The sequence below is a fragment of the Cervus elaphus genome, chromosome 6 (assembly GCF_910594005.1).
Source record: "Cervus elaphus chromosome 6, mCerEla1.1, whole genome shotgun sequence".
Classification (NCBI taxonomy): Eukaryota; Metazoa; Chordata; class Mammalia; order Artiodactyla; family Cervidae; genus Cervus; species Cervus elaphus.
Window position 1 is genome coordinate 3,638,731 of NC_057820.1, and position 24,599 is coordinate 3,663,329.

At 54.0% G+C, this 24,599-nt stretch overlaps 1 protein-coding gene across 1 annotated transcript in view; it reads right to left on the reverse strand.

The window, feature by feature from the left end:
* Window positions 1-24,599, reverse strand: part of SORCS2 (sortilin related VPS10 domain containing receptor 2) — a 491,606-nt gene that overhangs the window by 38,077 nt on the left and 428,930 nt on the right. The window contains exons 9-12 of the mRNA XM_043906091.1: window positions 16,074-16,253; window positions 10,770-10,916; window positions 6,961-7,063; window positions 38-114 (exon numbers count right to left, since the gene is read on the reverse strand). Of these exons, the coding sequence (XP_043762026.1) occupies window positions 38-114; window positions 6,961-7,063; window positions 10,770-10,916; window positions 16,074-16,253 (507 nt within the window). The remainder of the gene's footprint in view (window positions 1-37; window positions 115-6,960; window positions 7,064-10,769; window positions 10,917-16,073; window positions 16,254-24,599) is intronic.

Here is a 24,599-nt window from a genome sequence, read left to right on the forward strand (position 1 = left end):
GGGTCCTGGTGCGGTAAGCCCCTCCCTGCCACTTTACCTGCCGCCAGGTGTGGCCGCAGTCCGACGTGATGTACATTTCCTCTTTATATTCCACCAGCTGGGAGCCCAGGTTACCTGGTCCGGAAGAGAAGAGATGGAGCTGCTCTTAGGACCGGCCACTCTCCCCCTGACCAAGGTCTGAGCACAGCCAGGGCCCTGAACCAGGGCTGGTGGTGGATGGGCCCTGAGTCTACGCCACCAAAGCCACCAAGTGGATGTGCCTTCCGCCCTCTGGGTACCGACAGGCCTGCTGTCACCACGCGGGCCCTCGTCTGCGTGGTCAGGGGTTAGCTTTGCCCAAAGAAAGCCGGCCTCAGGAAGCTCCAGCAGAGCCCAGGTGCAGGCAGAGCGTGGGGGCCTCAGGAGACACAGGGGTGAGGAGCGGGGTTCGGGAACAAGAAGTGTGGTTGGGGACCATGCGGGCCAGGTGAGTGGCGTGTGGACCCGGCAGCCTGTGATGGGCTTTAAAATGGGGCAGGACACGGCTGGCTTTGCGTTTGCAGGTAGCCCCCTGGGGGATGGGTAGAGAGGAGGCCAGAGGCAGCTCTGGGGCAGCGTGGCGCCATCCAGGTGCGAGGCTGGGCAAGCACATAGTTGGTGCTCATTAAGTGCCCGTCGAGGGGCCGTTTGGAGGATGGGGAAGTGGGCACCAAGCCAGCTGGGCAGCCAAGAGGCTCCTCCTGGGTCCTGGTTCACCTGACCCTAGGCCAGGCTGGCGGGTGCATCACCAGCCTTGAAGGGGCCACTCTGCGGGGCTAGGACTTAATCTGGGGGTGCTGGTGGAGGGGCAGGAACCCCCACTTAATATCCAAGGTGACTCCAGTTTGAAGACAAGGAGGCTTGGCTGAGTGGAATCCAACAGGAAGAACATCAGTCTCCTGGAGGACACAGCTCTTGGAGGCCTCGGAGCTGGGCTGGGTGACCCCAAACAGCCTCCTGGGAAGGGGCTCAGACAGCAGAATTTTCTGACATGTCAGATTTCACAGGCTTCTGCTGTGACCACATGGTGATAGTGGGGGAACCAGGGACCTGAGCTTCCTTCCAGGATGAAGGGGCCCTGCTTTGAGGACACGGTAGCCCTTCTGGATTCTTCCTGGAACCCCAGAGGCCCCTGACCTCTGTCACCTAATTCACGTGGTGCCCTCAGGAGCGCCTCCTCCAGAGCCAAGTATAGATGTCACTGGAAAATCCCAAGGGAGAGGGATCGTTCTCAAAGAGACGAGGCAAAGCCAGTTCAAGCAGAGTGGCTGAGGGCTCACGTGCCTGCCTTTTTTTTTTGAGGTCCAACCAACAACCAAATCATCCATCCATCCTTCATCAATTTATTATCCATCCACCCTTCATTAATTTATTATCCATCCATCCATCCTTTATCAATTTATTATCCATCCATCCTTCATTAATTTCTCATCCATCCATCCTTCATCAATTTATTATCCATCCAGCCTTCATTAATTTATCACCCATCCATCATCCTTCCATCCCCTCGTCTCTTCATCAGTTCCACCCCTCCCCCTCCCCCGCACTTATCCATCAGCATCTGCTCTCTCCCCAGCCTGTGCTAAGCTGTAGGGGGTGTCAGCTGGGCAACCACGGCCCTGGCTCCCAGGGACCTCTCCGCCTAGCCAGGGAAGAAGGATGCCCTGCACGGGGCAGGGCCGAGGATGCCTGGGATCCCGGGCAACCGTGAAAGCAGAGAAGGGAAACCTCACGGACCCACGAAGCAGGGGAATCCAGGAGAGCTTCCTGCAGGAAGCGACCTCTGCCCCTTGCCTCGAAAGACAAATGCCACTGGCCAAGGGAAAGGGGCAGGTGTGCCCAGTAGTGGGCCGGGCCTTGGCGACGGCAGTGAGGTGGGAGGGGAGGTTGGTCAGGGGAGGCGGGCAGAGGGGCAGCTGCTGAGCTGGGTTCCCTTCTACCCGCCCGGCCACTGCAAGGCGCTAAGGAGAAGCTGCTGAACACAGTCAGAGGGGTGACCGAAGGAAGGCAACAGCTGGGGGTGGGGGGTGGGCAGAGGAAGGAAGGGGCGCCCTTTATCTCCACCCCACCATGTCCTTCCAGACACCAACAGAGACGCCAGGACCTGTGCGTCCAATACCGAAGCCGTGCAGCCAAGGCTGCGGCGTCAGCACAACCTCGCAGGCAAATTTGCCGTCCGTGGTTTTGGGGGAGTGATGTCTGTCTTTTAAGCGATGCGATCTGTTTTCCTTGTTTCATCTACCAAGGCTGTCAGGCTGCCACTCACCTAACAGGCACCGGGGGTTGGGGGGAAATCAGGGGACACTCAGAGGACACGTCCACAGGCCGTCAGAGCGGAGGGCTCTGCAGGAGCTTGGAGGCCAGGGCCCTCACGTTAGGGAGGGGAAACTGAGGCCCAGGGGCGGTCCCCGGTGCTGCGTCCCCTCCCGGCTGCTCTGGGCTCTCCTTGGGCCTCCTCCCTGAACAGCCCGGCCCCTCTGCGCTGTGCCCATGCCCCCGGGGCCTGGTATACAGTAAGCGCTCCCTGAATGCGCGTTTCCTTTCTGACCTTCCTTGGCCCGCAGCTTGCAGAGTGGCCAAGACCTCAGGGCCCGAACAGAGCAGAAGAGTAACACAAGATCCACCCCAGTCCCCTCCTGGCTGAGGAGGAGGGTGACCTGGACGCCCCGTGTGGCCCGCCCCTCGATGTGGCAGAACAGGGTCTGCCAGCTGCTGAGACAAGGCTGGGCTAGGGGCAAGGGGGCCGCCCCGCTGGTCCTCCACTCGCTGCCAGGGGCCTGGCTCCAGGGGGGCCGGATGACCCCCTCCAGCTTGGCTGGTGGGGCTCAGGTCAGTTCTCAACCTGCTCAGACCCCTCAACCTGACATCGGGATACCACCCGGCGGTTGACGTACCTCCGGCCGGCCGAGTCCCCGAGGAAGGGGCTGCAGGAGGACCAGGGAGACAGGGGTCCTACTGGGAGCCCCAGGGGGCTCTTCCCGGCACAGAGAGGGTGGGGGTGCTCCAAACCTTCCCGTCATGGCCCCTCAGGGTTTTCCCGGCCACAGGACTCCCCTGGAGCTGTGTCCAGGAGGCGTCTGCAGACTTTGCTCTGCATGGCCCTGAGGATTCACCCCCGAACACAGAGCCGGAAGCAGCGTGTGCTGTGTGGGGGGCCCGGGACCCGGCAGGGCGGCTCCGGGAGGCATGGTGCCCGCCCTACAGCAAGAACTCGGGGAGGGCTGAGTCCGAACCGGACCGGGGCCCTCAGTCCAGACCACGCATCTGTGGTTTGCTGCGTCCTCAGAAGCTCGTCCCCTTGACGCGGCCCAGCCGGGGCAGAACATTCCAGCTGGCACCCTGGCCTGCTGGGTTTTTTTCTGGGTTCACCCTCTGAGGCTGCTTCTGGACCCTGGTGGTTAGAAGCCAGCGTTCCCGTCTTTGCTTCTTGAATTCTCCTTTCCCGACCTCACTGGAGTCACCACTGTGGGTCTGGCCTCTCGTCCACGGGCCCGGAGGACAGGGTCCCAGCAGAAGGCACCTGGCGTGGAGCCCGGCTCAGGGTGGTGGTGCCCAGGTGCTATCTGAGTGATAGGGAGAGCTGCGGAAACATGCTTCCGCCGAAGCCTGAGAGGTCATTCTCTCTTTTTGCAGATGAGGATGCTGAGGTTCGGAGGCACCAGTGATGCCCAGAGCCCAGCGCCTGGAGGTGGCAGAAGTGGGGGCATGTGGCACCCCCAGCCTGTCCCAGGATGAGGGGTGAGTGATGGGAGATCTGCACAGAGGCTCCCTGGAAGCAGACAGCCATCACCCCCCAGCTGCCTCGGGAGGCTCAGCCCAGACGGGGCCCTCATTTGGACCCACTGCTCCTGCCACGTTGCCCAGCCCACAGGGGAGGCCACCAGTGGGAAGCTGTCCCTGCTCAGCGGTGGCAGCGGGGACTGAGGAAGCCCAGCTCACTCCACCTTCCCTCTCTGGTCCTCTGTTCCCAGCAGACACACGGGGCTGGATGGAGGATGTAAAACAATTCTCACCTCAGTTGGCACACATTGTACGGGTGACTCCACCTCCATCTCGGGAAAACCGTGGCGAGGTTAAAAAGTCTCTGAATGAAGTGGAAATGCAGCATCCTGCCCCTGAGGGGCGGGCAGTGAGGGGAGGGACGGAGGAGCAGAGGGAGGCGGCCACCCACGCCCTGCGCTCCCCCTTCTGTGACTCACACGGTGAAGCAGATCCTCGCGGGAACTCTTGTCCTGAGCTTTCAAAGACTTTGAGTGCTGGGAACATTTGAAACTGTGCCTTTCGCACCTTTGGTCAAGAATTTGAGGTTTCAAGCCGTCATGGACATGCATTTTAAACACACCGTTGCCTTCGGGTCCAGGGACCTGAGTCCACAAGGCCTAGGGTGCCTGATACATGTGGCCTGACCCCCTCTGTGTGGGAGCTGGCGCCCCACGAGCGGCATTGAAATTGAGGCTGATGCACATTCTTCCCACTGACACTCTTCCCTCATGGAAGCAGGCGGATCCCGCCCCAGTGGCAGCCACTGACTAAGACCCCTGGGGCACAGATGGGCAGGAGGGGCCCAGGAGCTGGAGCTTTTCCTGCCGTCGCCTGTCTGGTTGTGTCACTCGCCCCGCATTGGAACGCCCCCCTCTCCAGGATAGCGTGAGATGGCCGCGCTGACCGCCAAGGCCTCCTGCCTTCTGAGGTGCACACGCCCACAGGGGTCTCGCCTCCCAGCCTCCTTGTGGCTCTGATCGGGTCATTCTGAGAAGCATAGTCCCTCCTCTGTCTGGAAGGATGGCCCTGCCTCCTCCACATGGCCACTCACTCATTCATTGGCTCACTCACTCATTCATTCACTCTCATTCACTCACTCACTATCCATTCATTTACTCACGCATTCCTTCACTTACTCAGCCACTCATTCATTACCTCACTCACTCATTCATTCACTCACTCATTCACTTATTCATTTACTCACTCACTTATTCATTCATTTACTCACTCACTCATTAACTTACTCACTCCTTCATTCACTCATTCACAAACTCCTTCACATATTCATTCATTTACTCATTCATTCACTCATTCATTACCTCACTCACTCATCCATTTACTCACTCATTCACTTATTCATTCATTTACTCACTCATTTATTCATTCATTCACTTACTCATCATTTACTCATGTGCTCACTCTCATTCCTTCACTCATTCATCACTTACTCATTCACTCATTCATTAGCTTACTCACTCATTCATTCACTCTCTCACACACAGCCAGGCTGGGATACATCTGCTGAAGGGTCAGATGCATCATCCAGCTCAGGGTCTGGAGTCCAAATTCTCCAGGCTGCAGCTGGTGCTGGAGCAGAAAGAAGAATAGAGCCCCGTGTTCAGGCAGCCATGAGCCCTGGCCTGGGCCTTGGCAGTCCCTGCTCTGTGACGGGGCAGAGACACTGTCTCTCTGACTGCCTCATGCCCCATCCACACCTGGGTGTGCACAACCCCAGCCTGGCCCTTCCGCCCCCAGGACCAGTGGCCGGCTGGTGGGCCCACCCCAGAGTCTTGCTCTTTGCAGTTTCAAGGGACACAGCAGTCCTCCCAGGGCAGAGGACTTCCTTTCCGAGAGGAGCCTGGGGTGGGTCTCAAGCTTCAGGAGGACACCTTGCAAGTTGCGAGCAAGTATTCCCTCTCCTCGGGTTCGTTACCTCCTCTGTAAAGGGAGGGTGCTGACCTCTCAGGGTTATCATTATTTTGAAAAGAGATCAGGGCCTGGCAGGGGAGAAACGGCCACCATGGCAACTGTGGACAGAGTGTCAGGGCTGAGCTGCTGAGAGCTGGTGAGGCTGTCCCCTCTCTGAAGGGAAAAAGGGAAGCCAGACGCCAGCTGCTGCCTGGCAGTGGACTTTTAAAACATGTGATTTTATTTGCAATGATTCTTCTAACTCACATAAACCTTATTTTAGAGTTTTATTCGATTGGCACACATTTAGTGACCCCTGAAAAAGTTTCTAGTTTAATGGGGTAGACAGACACAATCACAACATGTTTTTTCTCCCTTATGTCAGTTGTATATGTGTCTCTCTCTCTCCCCACTAGAAACTTCTTTAGGGACCAATCACTGTCAACCATGATACAGATTATCATTCCATCCATTCACCCATCCATCCTTCCATGTATTCATTCACCATTTTGTTTTACATCCTTCCATTGGGCCATCTGACTATTATTCTTTCAACTATTCAAGTATCCTTTGACCCATCCTGCCACCCATTCATCCTTCCATCCATCTATCCATCCATCCATCCATCCATTCATTCTCCCTCAGTCATTCATCCATCCATCCATCCATCTATCCATCCATTCATCCATCCATCCATCCATCCATCCATCCATTCTTCCATCAGTCCATCTATTCATCCATCTACCCATTCTTCCATTGGTCATCCATCCATCAATCCATTCATCCATCCATCCTTCTATCCATCCATCTATCCATTCTTCCATTAGTCATCCATCCATCTATCCATCTTTCCACCCATCCATCCATCTATCCACCCATCCTTCCATCCATCCATTATTCCATTGGTCATTCATCCATCCATCTATCCATCCACCCTTCCATTCATCCATCCACCCATTCTTCCATTGGTCATCTATCCATCAATCCATCCATCCACCCATTCTTCCATTAGTCATCCATCCTTCTATCCATCCATCCTTTCTTTCATCTACTCATCCATCCGTCCATCCATCCATTCATTTAGTTAACACCTATCACGTGCCCACTCTGGACCACACAGACATCCCTCGGGGGGAGGTGCCAGGAGACCTGGGCTTCCTGGGGATGCCCTGGCACTGGCCCAGTGGACACAGTGTGGCCCAGGCCTGTGACGGTCAAGTCCCCCCGAGACTGGAGCTCCGCGCGGGCGGTGCGGCTCCTGCGGCCTCCTACCTGCGCCCATGATGAGGCCGGGCGCGCTGTCCTTCGTGTGCACGGTACCCGACACGTAGGGGTTGTCCGCCCAGCGCAGGTGCAGGTGCAGGTGGCAGTCCGGCTGCGGGGGAGAGAGGGGGTCGCGGTCAGCGCCTGGGAGGGAACAGCGACCCGAGAAAAAGCAGGACCCAGGCGGAGCACAGTCCCGTGGCTTCTGGGTGGGAAGGCAGGGCCAGGGTGTTTTGGAGGAGAGGGAGGAGGGTGGGGAGGAGGCTTGGAGGCTGACCCCTGGGTGCAGGCCTTAGGTCGGGGCCAGGTGGGTTTCTCCAGGGGAGGGGCCTCCCAGCCTGGGTGCTGAAGGGCGGGTTCCCCAAACAGGCTCCTGAGCGCAGAGCTGAGCCACAGAATGGCACTCCAGGAGCCTGCATGGCCCGTGGCCACATTCATTCATTCATCCACCCAGAACCTTTATTGGGGGCCTCTGAGGTGACCATGGGCATCAGGGGACAGCTGTGGGCAGCCTGTAAACTGTGTCCTCTGGGAGAGGCAGGCGGTACGGTGGGTGTGTTAGTGCCCAGTTTACTCTCGAACATCGGCAGGATCTTGACACAGCCTGGCTGGTGCCCTGGCTGATGGGGCAGAAACACTGGCTGTTGGAAGAATTCCAGCGCCCCTCACGTTGCTTGGTGGCTGCCTCTGGGCCAGCCCCGAGCCACACACTTAACGGTGCATGTCACAGAATGCTCTCAGCATCTGTACTACCATCCCCTCTGTGTTGATGGGGAAACCGAGGCAGAGTGTGTTTAGGCAACTTCTCACAGCTGGGGCTGCCTGGCTCCAAAGTCCACAATGTGAGCCCTGCGGGGAGGGGGACGGGGGTGGTCTGGCACTTCCAGGCAAACCAGGCCGGCGGCCCCCAGAACGAGGAAGCACCAGCTGTTTCTTGTCCGGCGTCATCAGACTGCCCATCTATCTTTGCCCCAGCTGCCTGCCCCCCACCCCCGCTACTCTGCTGAGATGGTAGAGGCCAAGCCAGCCCCTGGGGTGGGACTGAGGGCCCCAGGGGTGTAGACGAGCTGAAAGGATGTTTCCTCTGGACTGACCCTCCTGAGTCCCCCCAGGCCTCAGTGGCTCAAGCCCACAAGCCCCACGACCCGCAGGGCTCTCAGCACCTGCACATATGACGGGAGGGGATGCACCGAGCGCCAGGCTGCTCTCGGGGTGCAGAGTCAGACACGGCGGGGCCCGCCAGGGCCACCGAGGGCACGGGTGGGAAGACCTCAGGGCAGGCGGGTGCCAGGGGAGAGTGGGCCTGGGTACCTGCAGGGCCTGGGTGGGTGTGACTGGCTGAGGGGGCAGGACCACGCTGCCCCAAGGCTCTCCTTTCTTGGCCCCTCCACACGCGGGGGCTGGCTGGTGCGCTAAAGGAGTGTCCATCAGAGACTGTCGGCTGGCGGGAAGGCCATGCTGTTGGCCGCTGTGAGCGAGGGGACCTGTCCCTCTATGTACCCCACCGCACAGCTCAGCCCAGTGTCTGAGAAGAGTGGCCACGGACAGCAAAACGAATAGGTTTTCATTCTGAGTCCAAAGGTCGAGAGAGGCAAAACTCCCTCCAAGGGCAACTGATCATCCTAAAACAGGTCTGACCCATGCCCGTCTATTAACAAGTCCCCTTCAGAATTTGCTGTTGGGCTCAAGAAACTCACACGGGGGCTCTGTATCAACCTAGACGGGTGGGATGGGGAGGGAGGTTCAGCAGGGAGGGGGTTTATGTACACCTATGGCTGATCCTGTTGAGGTTTGACAGGAAACAGCGAAGTTCTGTAAAGCAGTTATCCTTCAGTTAAAAAATAATTAAAAATAAAAAAAGACCCCCTTCATTTCCCCGTCACTAGAAGGCGATCTTCCCAGTCAGAGAGCTTGTCATATTACCCAGGAAAATCTTTCTGACCCAGAGTCAAAAGAAAAGCAGATGACTCAGAAATCCCACATATCGGGAGCCCCAACAGGGCTTTTTAATGTGACTATAAGCAAAGGATGCAAAAGAAAAATGTCTGACGCTGTCACTTCTGAGCGACGCAGTTGCAGGTGTAACTTATTCCCCTTTCTATACATTTCTGCATTTTCCAGGTATTCTGCAATAAGCAGGGGTCACTTTTCTGATGAGAAGTAAAACCTTAAGTGTAGCCTGCGCTGTGCGTTGAGAGTTTGCGCGGCTGAGTGAAGGACACATTCAGAGGAGACCCAGGAGGAGGGCCGCGCTGACGCCACCCCGCACGCCCCACGGGGCCTTGCCCACGGCCGCCAGGGCTGCACATGCAGGGGACCGGCCGGGGAGCCGAGGCCGCGGCTTCTGCCTTTCGTGCCCAGCTGGGCGTCCTGACGCTTGTCCTCTCGCCGCTGTGCTCATTAGGCTCTTGGCCTGACTGCCTGTGGCCATGTGCTTACTAGCTGGCTCCCACTTTTATTATTTTAAGGCCGGGGCATAAATCTTGAAAGGTTATCTCCTTACTGAGCTGCATAATTGCAGACAAGAATCTATTCTTAGCGAAAACTTGCTTTGACAGATTAATATGGCTTAACTTTGTCGACGATGATACAAAAATTAGCCCTTTCACAGCAATTCTGTTCTCAGAAGCGCTTTTACAAGTGGCAGGTAATTAATTCTCCCAGTAGGTCGACAGGTGCTATTATCCCTTGCTGCTAGCAGGAGGAGGGTTTATGCAGAGGCCGAGTGTAGCCCCCTAGTTGGTGAGGTCAGGGAGCGAGGACTCAAGGCTCTGCCCAGAGGGCACAGAGCCCCACCTTGGTCCTGGGGGGCGGTCACCGGCTGGTCAGGTGGGGTGCCTACCATCTTGAGGGGCCCTGCAGAGATCCAGGCAGGTCCCAAGAGGGCAGAATCGCTTGCTGTTTTGTGTATTGATGTATTCCCAACACCCAGAAGAGTGCCTTTCCATAATAGGTTCTGGTACATGTTTGTTGAATGAATATTCCTGTAATCTAGGCACCATCGCACTTTCTGTTTACAGAGGTACAGAAATGGATGGGGGCCCCTGACTGTGAGGAGCTTCCAGTCGAGGCCAGTGGGAAACAGAAGCATGTGTGCCCAGTGAAGGCTTCTCTGTAGAGGGGACATGTAGACAGGGTTTTCAGGTGTCAATAGAAGTTCACTGAATGAAGAGGAAAAGCCTTTCCTATCCCTAAGGCAGACAAGACACAGGGGCAGCCTACACTCATATTCATGTAGAAAGGCACACTTGGAGGATTAGGGTCAGCTTGGAGCTCGTGAGATTTGGACCATGTCCTGGCCCCGTCACTTAACCAGCCCCCGACTCCTACTTCCACAGGCAGAGTGTACTGCTTGGCCCTTGCCACTGGCCACCAGGGCTTAGCAAGTGTAGCACAAGCAAGCTACAAGCTTGCAACATCGTTGCAATATTTCTGCTGGCCCTCCTGCACGTCTGCTGTTGCCGGAGAGTGTGCCTGGGCTGGTCCCAGGAGGAGGATGCTGGATCCCTTCCTAAATCATAACCCCTAGGTGTGTGAGCGAGCCCAGCCTCTCACAGATCTGGAAACGAGTGACTGATGTTTGGGGTGGTTTGTTACACAGCACTGTTGTGACCAGAGCTGACCGATACACTCCCCTCTCTGACCTCTTCAGTAAAGCAGGGAGTTTCTTACTGCCTTCTCCACCACACCCAGAGAAATAGGTGGTTCATGGCTCTCAGATGGCCCTTCTCAGATGTCAGCATCTCTGACCCCTGGATCCTGCAGCTACGTCTGGGGCCCGCCCCAGGGAAGGTGTGTGCAGTGAGCCGGACACTTACAGGCTTGCAGTTGGTTGGTTTCCCGTTCATGTCCGTGCTGGGAGGACTCAGATAATCCCAGTCTCGACCCTTGTTGTAGGTGATGAGCGTCACCACCTTCCCGTTGACTTTCTGGTTCGCCAGGAAGACTCCTTTCACCCCTCGGACCTGGGACAGAAGCACAAGAAGGATGGTAAATGCCTGCCCAGCCCCGTGTGAGAGCTCTGTGTGCATGACCTCATTTGGCCCTGACCACAGCCCTGAGCCGAGGCTGACTGTACACCCTGGGGGCGAGTGGGGCTCCGGGCACAAGGGAGCAGAGATGCAGTCTGAGCTCTGGCTGGGAGGTTGCTCTGTCTGACCCCACTTGCCAAGTGCATTTCACGACACCGAGCTGTCCTCCCAGGTCCAGCCACTGTCAGACGGCGAGCAGAGCCCTGGTCTTTAACGTGCATGTGCATCTCAGTCACCCCGTCTTTAGCCGGGGCTCCTGACTCAGAGTCCCAGTCCCCCGCCTCCTTCTCAGGGGACCCACAGGGCCTGGGCCAGTGGAGTCACTCTGGGCTTCCCTCTGGGGACTTTGTCAGCTCAGCCCCACAGGAGGTTGCCACAGGAGGTTGAGGTTGGGGTCCATGCTGGTCCCAGCCTGCCCTGGACAAGGGTCAAAGTTCCCCATGCTCCCTTTCTCAGGGTTCCTGGGGGGAGGTGACCCCCACACATGCCATAGTCAGTCACTGAGTCAGCTCATAAGAAACGGTCAAGCATCAGCAGTTCCCAGTTGTTCAACCTCCTGGTTCTACAGAGGTGAAGTTTTCTGGCAAGTTCCTCGGGCGTGGAGGCCTGGGACCCAGTAACTGAGGCCCGCTGGTGTGGCCTGTGTTCCTTGGAGCCCCCATGGGCCTGAAGTGGCCTTTGCTGCTCTATAAATAGCATGAACCCAGGGCAACTGAGGCACGGAGTTACAAGATTTATCTGGAGTTCCCTGACCAGAGGTGACGCTCAGGGCAATGGTGATATTCACAGTAAGTGCCTTCTACATGGCACTCAAGGGGGTTAATAACGCGCCACTGCATTAAATTCTCAGACTGCACGAGGTCGGTGCTTTCCTAGGCCTCCATGGCAAGGGCCCAACAGCTGGGGAGCAGGCCGGGGAGGGACCCGAAGACTCTGATGCAGAGTGAATGGAGTATGTGTTTCCTGTGGCCTCTGCAACAGGTGACAGACGGATGGGGCTTAAACCACACAAGATCGTGTGACAGCTCTGGGGGCCGGAAGCCCAACAGGAGTGGGTCCCATGGGCTGAAAGCAGGGTGTCGGGGGCCGGTTCGTCCTGGAGGCTACAGGGAGGTGCTGGGTCCTTGCCTTTCCCAGAGTCTAGAGCCACCCAAGGGGCTTGGCTTGCTGCCCCTCCTCCATCTTCGAGCCAGTTGTGCAGCAGCTCCCTGGCCATTCCTCCACGATTCCGTGTGTTTTTCTGATTCCTTCTGCTCCTTCCACTTGCGAGGACCCCTGAGATTGCAGTGGGCCTCATGGAAATCGCTGGAAACTCTTCCCATCTTCTGACTGCCAACTCCATCCCCCTTTGCCTGCGTCTTTTGCTAGGAGGCTGCTGTCTGGGGTGGGGATGGGGGTCTGGCCCTCACTCCACAGACGATGTTTCGGGGACGGTCTTTCTGGGGGACGACCCAGGGGCGGGAGGACCACGGCCCCTTCTCTCTCACTCGTGGTGACGTCACTCTGTCTCGGGCCCATCTGAGCATCACTGGAGGCAGGCACCCGGCTTGCCCCGTGCTGGGTCCAGATGCCTTCCCTGAAGTCCCAGGGGCAGATTCAACGCTGATTTGCCTGGTGATGGCTTGACGGAAAGCGCTCTTTTATATCCCAACTGGTCTCCATGAAAACACTCAGCAGTAAATAACCCAGACCCTCCTGTTCCAGAGAGGTAGGAGCAGGCCGAGTCTCCCCGTGGTGGGTCTGATCAGCTGAGTGCCAGCTTCCAAAGCCGACATACCCGCTTCACGTGCCCTCCCTCCTCATGGCTGTGCTCGCTTCTTGGGGCTGACGAGACAAAGTATCACAAAGTGGGAGGCGGGGCGGGGCTCCAACAACAGAAATTCTGTTTCCTCACAGTCGCGAAGCCAGAGGTCCACGATCAAGGGGCTGGCAGGGCGGTCCTCCCTCTGAAGTTTCTTGGGGAGGATGCTTCCTCATCTCCTCCAGCTTCAGCGGCCTCCAGGCATTCTCTGCTCCATCTGCACAGACCCTCCTCCCTGTGTCCGTGTTTCCTCTTCTGCTCCTTACAAGGACACTTGTCATGAGTTTAGGACCCAACACAAGCTCATCTCAAGACCCTTCACTTAGTGACGCTGCAAAGATCCTTTTCCCAAAGAAGCTCAAGGTCATAGCTTCGATGTGGTTTTACTTTTTTTTGGGGGGGGGGGGTGTCCCATTCAGCCCACTACAACGGCTGTCTCCTAGCTGTGGTCAGGACTTCTCAGCATCAGGGTACAGGACTGGGAGAACCCATGAAAGTTTTAGTCACTGTCGTGTCCAACTCTCTGCAACCCCATGGACTGCAGCCCACCAGGCTCTTCAGTCCATGGGATTCTCCAGGTAAGAATACTGGAGTGGGTTGCCATTGTCTTCAGGGGATCTTCCCAACTTAGGAATCAAACCTAGGTCTCCTGCATTGCAGGCAGATTCTTTACCATCTTGCGCCACTAGAGAAGTCCCCATATCCCCCTTCCTAACCCAAGCTTCAACACAAGGGGGCCCCCAGAGAAGGGCTGTCATCTGGTCTAGAACCAGGACACCCACCCACTCACACTGAGGAGCGGTGTGAGTTCATGGCCCCTGAAAGTCCAGGCCTCTCGGGGCAGTGTTTGCCTGTGATGTCTCGGACAAGACATTTTTCCTGGATCGGCCATTAGATGAATGATAACTGGGGCGATGATGGGACAGGCACACATGTAGAATCTCTAGGCCAGTCCCTCCCCACACACGATCTTGAATCCCCAGAAAGGGCCACGGCTGTGAAAACTGTCGAGCTCGCTGAGTACTGGGCTGCTCTAAGTGTTCAGTGGAAACAGAGGCCTCCGGTTGGCACAACAACCCACTGAGGAAGGTACTGCTGACATCCTTGTTTCACGACGAGGAAGCTGAAGCTAACCTCCCCGAGGTCACACAGCAAATGCGTATCAGAACTGGGATTTGAGCCCAGGCAGTGGGGCTCCAGAGCTCTGCTCGTAACCACCACCCGAGACCCACCTTAGGTGGATTTCAGGGAAGCCAAGTCACTTATGAGGAGGCCCAGCTTTGGGCCTGGCCCCTGTGAGCTCCCTGCAGTCCCCATGGCCTCTCACCGCCTGGTCTCTGGCATGGATTGCTGTTTCCTGGTTCCTCACGCCTGGCTAACTTTAGCTGGGCCTTAAATCCGTCTGCATCTCTTCCTCCAGGAAGCACTCCCTGACTCCCATCTTGGATTAGTTAGCTGCCACTCATGGTGTCCTCTAGACGCCGACTCACCAGGTGGGAACCACTGGTGGGGGCTGGTCTTCCTGTAGAGTCTGGAATTCTGTGAGAGGTGGTCCTCCCCTACCTGCATCCAGGGGGTGGGGCCTGGAGCCAGGCACGTGCCACAGGCGATACCGATACCCGCAGAGGGCCAGGCTGTCCCTGTCTGCGGTGCCCTCATCCCGAGTCAGTGACACGCCCATTTTGCCTGTAACTTTTAGCAAACGGCCCTAAGCCATGGACTGTGTCCAACTCAAGTAGTAAACCCACAAATGGGTTTTCATTGTAAACCAATGGTTACCTTCATCACTTCCTTGGAGAAAGCAGTTCCGTGCTGCTGTTGACAACTCGGAGATGGAGGCTGCAGCCCCCAGCTCTGTCCGGGAGGCCTGCTCCTACCCCGACTGACCCGCTCTGTCCGCTCAAGGCCCGGCTGGCCACCCACGGGACACTCTCCCCAGCCCGGCAGGGACGGCAGAGTCTGGCAGGCCCACCACTGGCATCTACCATGAGGACACACTGGCCAGGGCTCCCCGAGGGAGGAGCTTAATGGTGGACGACCAAGCGAGGGAGTGCTGGCCAGGAGGGTGGACAGAGCTTGGGTCGACAGACCTGGGCTGCCCTGGTTTTCTCACTTCCTCCCCATCTACCTGGGTAGGTTGCCTGCCCTGTCTGAGCCTCTGGTTCCTTACCTGTAAAGCGGCTGAGGGAGCCCCTCCCCAGCTCTGATGTGGACAGGGATACTAGAGGTGGCCTTGAAAGGCCGGGTCCAGGTTGGGCTGTTGTGGGTGTGGGGCTGATATTTATGGAATCCAAGTGCATGGGAGTCAGGAGCCCCAGTTCAGAGCCTCTGATCTGATCAGCTCAGCCCTTCAGCATCATGTGACAAGAACACATGGAAGCTTAAATGGGACACAGAAGGGGTGGGACCCCCCAGGGAGGGCACTGGGGGGTCTGGGAACTGCAGGCGGGGAGGCCCCAACCCCCAGCCTCAGAGACAAGAGCTGCAGGGCCAGGGGAGACACAGGGAACTAGAGAGAGCCCGGCAGAGGTGAAATACACAAAACGGGGCAGAGACCAGTCCTGGGTGGGGGGAGACAGAGAGGCCAGCAATGGGAGGGGTCCCATCCTCTGTCCCTCAGCCTGTTTTCGTGCAGTGGCGTTCAAGGCATGCATTGCTTTGCAGATGACAGCTGACGAGTAAGTTGGTGGTGGGGACCGCTAACCCGAACCCCAACTCAGCAAGATGTCATCCCCACAAAAGAATTCCATTCTTCTCATGAGCAGAGTTACACAATGTTCCTTTCCTGGATTTTAAATCTCACCAGAAAGAGTGAGTTTTCTCTCTTGCTCTGAAAATACCTGCATGGTATCCTCTAGATCGGCAAAGAAAGCCTAAATTAAGGCATTTTTGCAAGGTGGGAGGAGCTGGGGCGGGAGTGGGAGGAGCTGGGGCGGGAGTGGGAGGAGTTGGGGCAGGAGTGGGAGGGGCCGGGGAGGGAGTGGGAGGAGCCAGAGCGGGAGTGGGAAGGACTAGGGAGGGAGTGGGAGGGACTAGGGAGGGAGTGGAAAGGACTGGGGAGGGAGTGGGAGGAGCCAGAGTGAGAGTGGGAGGGGCCGGGGTGGGAGTGGGAGGAGCTGGGCGGGAGTGGGTGGGGCCGGGGAGGGAGTGGGAGGGGTCAGAGCGGGAGTGGGAAGGACTAGGGAGGGAGTGGGAGGGACTAGGGAGGGAGTGGGCGGGGCCGGGGCTGGGGGAGAGGCCCGCCCCGCTGCAGCCCACGCTAGGGGCCCCAGACGCCCCTCAGGTCCCACCTCCAGGATGTCGATGACCACGCTCTCCTCCGCCTGCCGCGAGCTGCGCACATCCTCCAGCACCAACGAGTAGCGCACGCCGCGCGTGTCCGACTGGTACAGGTTGTAGGTGTCGGCCTGGTACCACTCCTGCACGGCCACGAACACCTGGCTCTCATCCGTGCTGATGACCTGCAGATCCTGGGGGCGCGGGGGAGCGGCGTCAGTGCGGGCTGGGGGCTGGTGCGGGGGACGGAAGCTGGCCTGGGGGTGGGGCGTAGGGGGGATAGAGCAGGCCCAGGGGGAGGGATGGGTAGGCCTCAGACCTGGTGGGATTGAGGGGATTGGCCACAGCCCTCTTCGCGTCAGGCTGACCCAGATTTTTCACCCCGGCTCTGCCCGCAGTGCTCTGTGGCCTTAGACAAGTCCCGTTACCTCTCTGGGCCTCCGTTCTCCCAGCTTCAAAACGGGGGTGGTGTTCCCACCCTCCACATTGGGTGGGGGGAGGGTTGCCCAGGCACCGGGTGGGGCGCAGTGATACTTCTCCCCACCCCGGCCCCTGCATGCCGTCTGCCTGCTTGTCCCTGCAGTTAGGAGGAGGCTGAGACTCCTGCATCCCAGAGCATCACCCCTGGGAGGCGGGGACGGGGCTCCTTCCAGGCCCCTCCCCGACCCCATCCTGAGGCTCAGATAAGCTACCTGTGCGTCCACTCACTCAGCACGTGTTCACTAAGTGCCTGCTATGTGCCAGGCGCTGTGCCAGGCCCCGGGCCCCATCGGGCACCCACACTGGTCTCTGCCCTCCGGGCTGCACTGGGAAGGAGGGCTGGATTCATTTGCTTCAGCCTCACGCCCAGGGCCTCCTCGATGGCCTGCTACAGGGAGCTGCCCTTTGCCCACAGTTCCTCCAGGCCAGGACACCCTGCCCTTGCCCACGGCCCCTACCTTCGCCAGGCGCACAGCCAACAAGGCCCGTGCAGGGCGGTGGGCGGCTCGGGGCCTGGCGGGAGCTGAGGGAAGTCGCCTGGCCAGCAAGCGGGCAGGTGGCCTGCCCTGAGACGGTCAGCGGCCCAGGCCAAAGCCCACCTGGAGCAGGACGCCTGGCAGCTCTTGAGGGGGCCAGGCACCCCGCCTCAGGATTTGTTCCGGATTTGACAATTCAGAATAAAAAAAAAAAAAAAATCCACAGTTGAATAAAAAGGAAGAAGAAGAAACCCAGGGCTAAGCTGAATTTCTTGTTTTCCTTTTCGCTCCCAGCCAGCGCCAAACGCTGCGTGGGAGCCACATGAAAAGGCATCTGAACAGGCCTGTTTCAAAGCTGTAACGAGCTTTTATGTTACAGCCTCTCCAGCTTGCCTTCTATCACACCTAGACTTTTATTGCCCCTCTGGCTGCGGAGCTTCCAAGATCCAGGAGTGGAGGACAGATGGTGGAGGAGGCGGGGCAACGCTGGTCACGCCGCCAATGCGCCCACCACCGCCAGTGTAGTTCAGGGTTCTCTTCCCTTTATAGACCTTCAATCCAGTGAAGAGGCCGGTGATGGCGCCTCCCCTCCTGCCTGCTCCCACCCCCACCTCCTGGTACTCTGCAGCCATAAAAAAAGGGCTTTGCACAAAAGAGGGGGGCAGTGCTGTGAAACGCCTGAGATGCACCTCCCTCCCAGGGACAGCGACCTGCAGACGTGAGTGGACCCAAGCAACTCACAGCCAGGGAGGGGTTACAGAGTCAGGGTCACAGGCCTGTCGGCTCCCCCTGTGAGATGGGACAGCAGGGTGATGGGGAGTCGGAGGGCTGCTCCTGAAGCCTGGGCAGTGGGGCATCTCTGCTCCTCTCACCCACCTCCCCTCTCCTATTTCTCATGCTAAGCTGCGGTGTCCTGGGTATCGCTAATCCTGCAGCCCGGCACAAGGAAACCTTCATCGGCCGAGGTTCCGAGCTCACGCAGCGCCCAGCATCAGTCACACGGGGACTGATCAGTATTTACCGCTATTACCTTCATTCTGACTTGGTCTCCCCCACACCCGGCTAAATGTTTACAAAACCTGAGTAAATGTTTACTAGAATTTGGGAAACAAAGGAAAATGTGTGAAGGGAGTAAAAGTCGCCTGTAGTGCTGCTCCGAGAGAGACCTGATACTAACATTTAAAAATGTTTACTTCTGGGCTTGTTCCCAAATGTGATTCATATACTTTCTCACGTATGGTTTGTAGCTTGCTCTTGTGTGTTATATGAGGAGCATGTTTCTCTGTTGTTACAATTATTTATAAACACCACTTTTAGTGACTGCATGATATTCCCTTTTGTGGATGTACCATATTTCACTGAATATTTCCCCACCGGTGAGCTTTTTAGCATCTCCTGCACGATGTGCAAAACAGTCATAAACATTCCCAGACATACATCTCTGTGTTCTCTGTAGTTCCACAACATAAATCTAAAAAGGGAAATTGCTGCATCTGAGAGAAGGAACATTTTTAAAGTTCTTGTTACATTAGGTTCCTTTCCCCCAAGCAGAGCTAGAGGGTGCTCGTTTCTCTCCATGCACTGAGACCAGTCTTTCAAAAATCCTTGGTGTTTAGAGAGTGATAAATAATATACAATTTTTCCCTTAAATTACTCATATTATTCTTCTTTTAAAAGGAAAGTTAGAAGCAGAGACATCTGTTGACTCCATTTCTAAACAAAAGACATTAAAATATTACACATATGTATATGTGTTTCCATGTGTGTATATACTTAAATGGGCTTCCCAGGTGGCTCAGTGGCAAAGGGTCTGTCTGCCAATGCATGAGATGCAGGAGAGATCCCTGGGTGGGGAAGATCCCCTGGAGGAGGAAATGGCAACCCACTCCAGTATTCTTGCCTGGAAGATCCCATAGACAGAGGAGCCTGGCCAGGTACAGTCCATGGAGCCACAAAGAGTCTATGGGGTCACAAAGGACATGACTGAGAGACTGATCATGCGTGCGTGCGCGCACATACACACACACACACACACATCTATATGTCTGGAGAAATATGTGGAAACATCAGAGTTGCCAATGTTTGTTATCAGGTAGAATTAGGTTTGATTATAAGTAATAGAAACTGCCAAAAAAAGTGACTCAAATGCGATAGAAACTCATTTTTCCCCAAATGTAAAAGGATTCCAGAGGCAGACATTCCAGTGTAGAAGCTGGAATCACCAGGGACAGAGTCACCAGGAACAGCATCTCCTTCTGAGTCACCGTTCCACGGCCCCATTCTACCCCATTCTACTGATGGTCTGAGATGATTGCTGGACCTCCAGCCAGCCATCTCGTCAACGTGCAAGGCAAAAGGGGGGAGAGAGGAAAGAGGAGGGAAAGGCTAGCCTTTAAAATAGGGCTCTGAGAATTCTCCCAGACCTGACGATTCCACTTAATCTCATTGGCCAGATTTCAGAAATGACCACATATAGCTGCAAGGGAAGCTGTAAAATTTAGTCCCAGCTGGGAAGCAAGGCACCAGCTAATATTTAGGGTTTGTTAAACTAAGATGAAGAATAAGAATGAATATACAATGAACAAAGTTAGTGGAGGTGATGGAGTTCCAGCTGAGCTATTTAAGATCCCTAAAAGATGATGCTGTTAAAGTGCTGCACTCAACATGTCAGCAAATTTGGAAAACTCAGCAGTGTCTACAGGACTGGAAAAGGTCAGTTTTCATTCCAATCCCAAAGAAAGGCAATGCCAAAGAATGTTCAAATTACCATACAGTTGTGCTCATTTCAAATGCTAGTAAGGTAATGCTCAAAACCCTTCAAGCGAGGCTTCAGCAGTATGTGAACTGAGAACTTCCAGATGTACAAGCTGGATTTAGAAAAGGCGGAGGAACCAGAGATAAAATTGCCAACATCCATTGGATCAGAAAGAAAGCAAGGGAATTCCAGAAAAATATTTACTTCTGCTTCACTGATTACACTAAAGCCTTTGACTGTGTGGATCACAACAAACTGTGGAAAGTTCTTAAAGAGATGGGAATACCAGACCACCTTACCTGTCTCCTGAGAAACCTGTTTGTGGGTCAAGAAGCAATGTTAGAACCAGACATGGAACAACATACGGGTTAAAAATTGGGAAAGGGGTATATCAAAGCTGTATACTGTCACCCTGTTTATTTAATTTCTATGCAGAGTGCATCATGTGAAATGCCAGGCTGGATGAATCACAAGCTGGAATCAAGATTGCTGGGAGAAATGTCAACAACCTTAAATATGGAGATGTTCCTGCTCTAATGGCAGAAAGCAAAGAGGAACTAAAGAGCCTCTTGATGAAGGTGAAAGAGGAGAGTGAAAAAGCTGACTTAAAACTCAGCATTCAAAAAACTAAGATCATGGCATCCGGTCCCATTACTTCATGGCAAATAGATGGGGGAAAAAGTGGAAGCAGTGACAGATTTTATTTTCTTGGGCTCCAAAATCACTGTGGATGGTGACTTCAGCCATGAAATTAAAAGATGCTTGCTCCTTGGAAGGAAAGGTATGACAAACTAGACAACATATTAAAAAGCAGAGACATCCCTTTGCCAACAAAGGTCTGTATAGTCAAAGCTATGGTTTTCCCAGTAGTCATATACTGATATGACAGCTGGACCACAAAGAAGGCTGAGCATGAAAGAATTAATGCTTTCAAACTGTGGTGTTGGAGAAGACTCTTGAGGGTCCCTTGGACAGCAAGGAGATCAAACCATTGAATCCTAAAGGAAACCAACCTTGAATATTCATTGGAAGGACTGATGCTGAAGCTGAAACTCCAATACTTTGGCCACCTGATGTGAAGAGCTGACATTAGAAGAGACCCTGATGCTGGGAAAGATTGAGGGCAGGAGGAGAAGGGGACGACAGAGGATGAGGTTGTTGGATGGCATCACTGACTCGGTGGACGTGAGTCTGAGCAAAGTCCAGGACATAGTGGAGGACAGGGAAGTCTGGTGGCTGCAGTCCACGGGGCTGCAAGGAGTTGGACACAAATAAGCAACTGAACAGCGGCAAGAGTTCCTACAACAGTTGTCTTGAGGAATGAAGTGAGATTGTCACGGAAAGGAGGAATGGAGTGGTAAACAGGTAGAGATGGTACATATATTTGCATTATTCCATTAGTTGTAGTGAAAATATTTTAAAGAAGTACTTTTGGGAAGCTTAAAAACATTTTAGTAAGAATGATAGGGGAAATTTCCTCATAGATTTTTACATAAAATTTAAGGAACAGCTGAAGGAACCAACATCTTCACCAAATTCTTTCAGCTCTTTGCATATTGTAACTCACTGCCTTCTGGCCTCCAAGGTTTCTGATAAAAAATCTGCCTATAATCTTACTGATGATCCCTGTATGTGATGAGTGACTTGTCTCTTGCTGCTTTCAAGATTCTTTCTTTGTGTTTCACAGTTTGATTATAATGTGTCTTGGTGTGGAACTCTTAGTGTTTATGCTGCTTGGAGCTCACCAAGCTTTTAAAGATCTTTATAGTTAATGTCTTTCATCAGTTTTAAGAAAGTTTCAGGTTTTCAAATAATTTCTCTGCCCCTTTCTCTCTCTCTCTTCTTCTTCTAGGACTTCCATAGTTCGTATGTTGGCTCATTTGATGATGGCCCACAGGTCTCTTAGATGGTGTCCACTTTTCTTCAATTTTTTTTTCTTTCTCTCCCTCAGGTTTTATCATTTCAATTGTCCTATCTTCAAGGTTCTCTGATTCTTTCTTCTATTTGCTCACATCTGTTTTTGAATCTCTCTAGTGGATTCTCCATTTCAATTATCGGTCCTTTTAGCTTCAGAATTCCATTTTGGTTCCATTTATGTGTTCTATTTTTTGGTACAGGGACACCTTAGAGATACTGTGGGTTCAGTTCCAGACTACCACAATAAATCAAACAATAAAGTGAGTCACACAGATTTCTTTGGTTTCTCAATGTAAATAAAAGTTACTTTCACACTATACTGTAATCTCTTAAGTGTGCAATAGCATTATGTCTCACGAAATGTATATACCTTAACTAAAAAGTGCTTTATTGTTAAAAAATGGGTAACCACCATCTGAGATTTCAGTGAGTCATAATCTTTTGCTGATGGAGTTCAGTTCAGTTCAGTTCAGTCGCTCAGTCGTGTCCGACTCTTTGTGACCCCATGAATCGCAGCACGCCAGGCCTCCCTGTCCATCACCAACTCCCGGAGTTTACCCAAATTCACATCCATCGAGTCGGTGATGCCACCCAGCCATCTCATCCTCTGTCGTCCCCTTCTCCTCCTGCCCCCAATCCCTCCCAGCATAGGGTCTTTTCCAATGAGTCAACTCTTCACATGAGGTGGCCAAAGTATTGGAGTTTCAGCTTCAGCATCAGTCCTTCCAATGAACACCCAGGACTGATCTCCTTCAGGATGGACTGGTTGGATCTCCTTGCAGTCCAAGGGACTCTCAAGAGTCTTCTCCAACACCACACTTCAAAAGCATCAATTCTTTGGTGCTCAGCTTTCTTCACAGGCCAACTCTCACATCCATACACGACCACTGGAAAAACCATAGCGTTGACTAGACGGACCTTTGTTGGCAAAGTAATGTCTCTGCTTTTTAATATGCTGTCTAGGTTGGTCATAACTTCCCTTCCAAGGAGTAAGCGTCTTTTAATTTCATGGCTGCAATCACTATCTGCAGTGATTTCCGAGGTCAGGGGTGGCGGCTGAGAAGAGCTACCCCATGTCCAAGGTCAAGGGCTGCGGCTGAGAGGAGCTACTCCATGTTCAAGGTCAGGAGGGGCGACCTTGTGCAAGGTAAGGAGCAGCGGCTGCACTTTGCTGGAGCAGCCGTGAAGAGATAATTCACGTCCAAGGTAAGAGAAACCCAAGTAAGATGGTAGGTGTTGCAAGAGGGCATCAGAGGGCAGACACAGTGAAGCCATAATCACAGAGAACTAGCCAATCTGATCACATGGACCACAGCCTTGCTGGTGGAGAGTCTGAACTAGATGCTGACGGCTGCCGTGTGATCCGGGTGGTGGTTGTGGCAACGTCTTAAAATAAGACAAGGATGAACAATGCTGCACCTATTCACTCTTCCTTTTTTGAATAATTTCTCTGTAGCACACAATGATGTCTGATAGCATTTACCCACAGTAGACTTCTTTCAAAATTGGTATCAATCGTCTCAAACTCTGCCACCGCCCCATCAACTAAGCTTGTGTAACATCTAAATCCTTTGTTGTAATGTCAGCAATCTTCACAGCATCATCACCAGGAGTAAATTCCATCTCAAGAAACTCCTTTCTTTGCTCATCCATGAGGAGCACCTCCTCATTCCTTGAAGTTCTATCACGAGCTTGCAGAAATTCAGTCACATCTTCAGGCTCCACTTTTAATTCTGGTTCTCTCACTGGTTCAACCGCATCTGTAGTTACTTCCTCCTTTGAAGTCTTGGCCCCTTCAAAGTCATCCATGAGGGCTGGACTCCACTTCTTCCAAACTCCTACGGATGTTGACGCTTTGACCTCTTCTCATGAATCACAAATGTTCTTAATGGCATCTAGAATGGCAGATCCTTTCTAGAAGGTTTTGATTGACTTTGCCCAGATCCATCAGAGGAATCACTGTCTATATCAGTTATAGCCTTGTGAGCTGTATTTATTAAATATTAAGACTTGAAAGTTGAAATCACTCCTAGATCCATGAGTTGCAGAATGCACACTGTGTCAGCAGGTGTGAAAACGACATGCTGACATTAATCTCACTGCACAGCCCCATCAGAGCTCTTGATGGGGCCAGGTGCCTTGTCAAATGAGCAGCGATATTTTGAAAGGAATCTTTTTCTTCTGAGCACTAGGTCACAAGAGTGGGCCTAAAGTAGGCAGTGCACCATACTGTAAACAGATATGCTGTCATTCACGCTTTGTTCCATTTGTAGTACAGAGGCAGAGTAGATTTAGCATGATCCATAAGGGCCCTAACATTTTCAGAATGGTAAATGAGCACAGGCTTCAACTTAAAGTCATCAGCTGCATTAGCCCCTAACAAGAGCATCAGCCTATCCTTTGAAGCTTTGGTGTCAGGCATTGACTTCTCCTCTCGACCTATGAAAGTCCTAGATGGCATCTTCTTCTGGCAGAGGCTGTAAGTCTACAATGAAAATTGATTATTTACTGTAGCCACCTTCACTAATGATCTTAGTTGTATCTGGATAACTTGTGGCAGCTTCTATCAATACATCAGCGCTTGCTGCTTCACTTTGCACTATGATGTTACGGAGATGGCTTCTTTCCTTAAACCTCACGAACCAGTCTCTGATAGCTTCAAACTTTTCTTCTGCAGCTTCCTCACCTTTCAGCCTTCATGGAATTGAGGAGAGTCAGCGCTTTGCTTGGCCTCCCCTGGTGACTCAGGTGGTACGATGATCCGCCTACAGTGTGGGAGGCCTGGGTTTGATCCCTGGGTTGGGAAGATCCCCTGGAAAAGGGCGTAGCAATCCACCTCGGTATTCCTACCTGGCGAATCCCCATGGACAGAGGAACGTGGGGTTGCAAAGAGTCGGACATGACTGAGCACC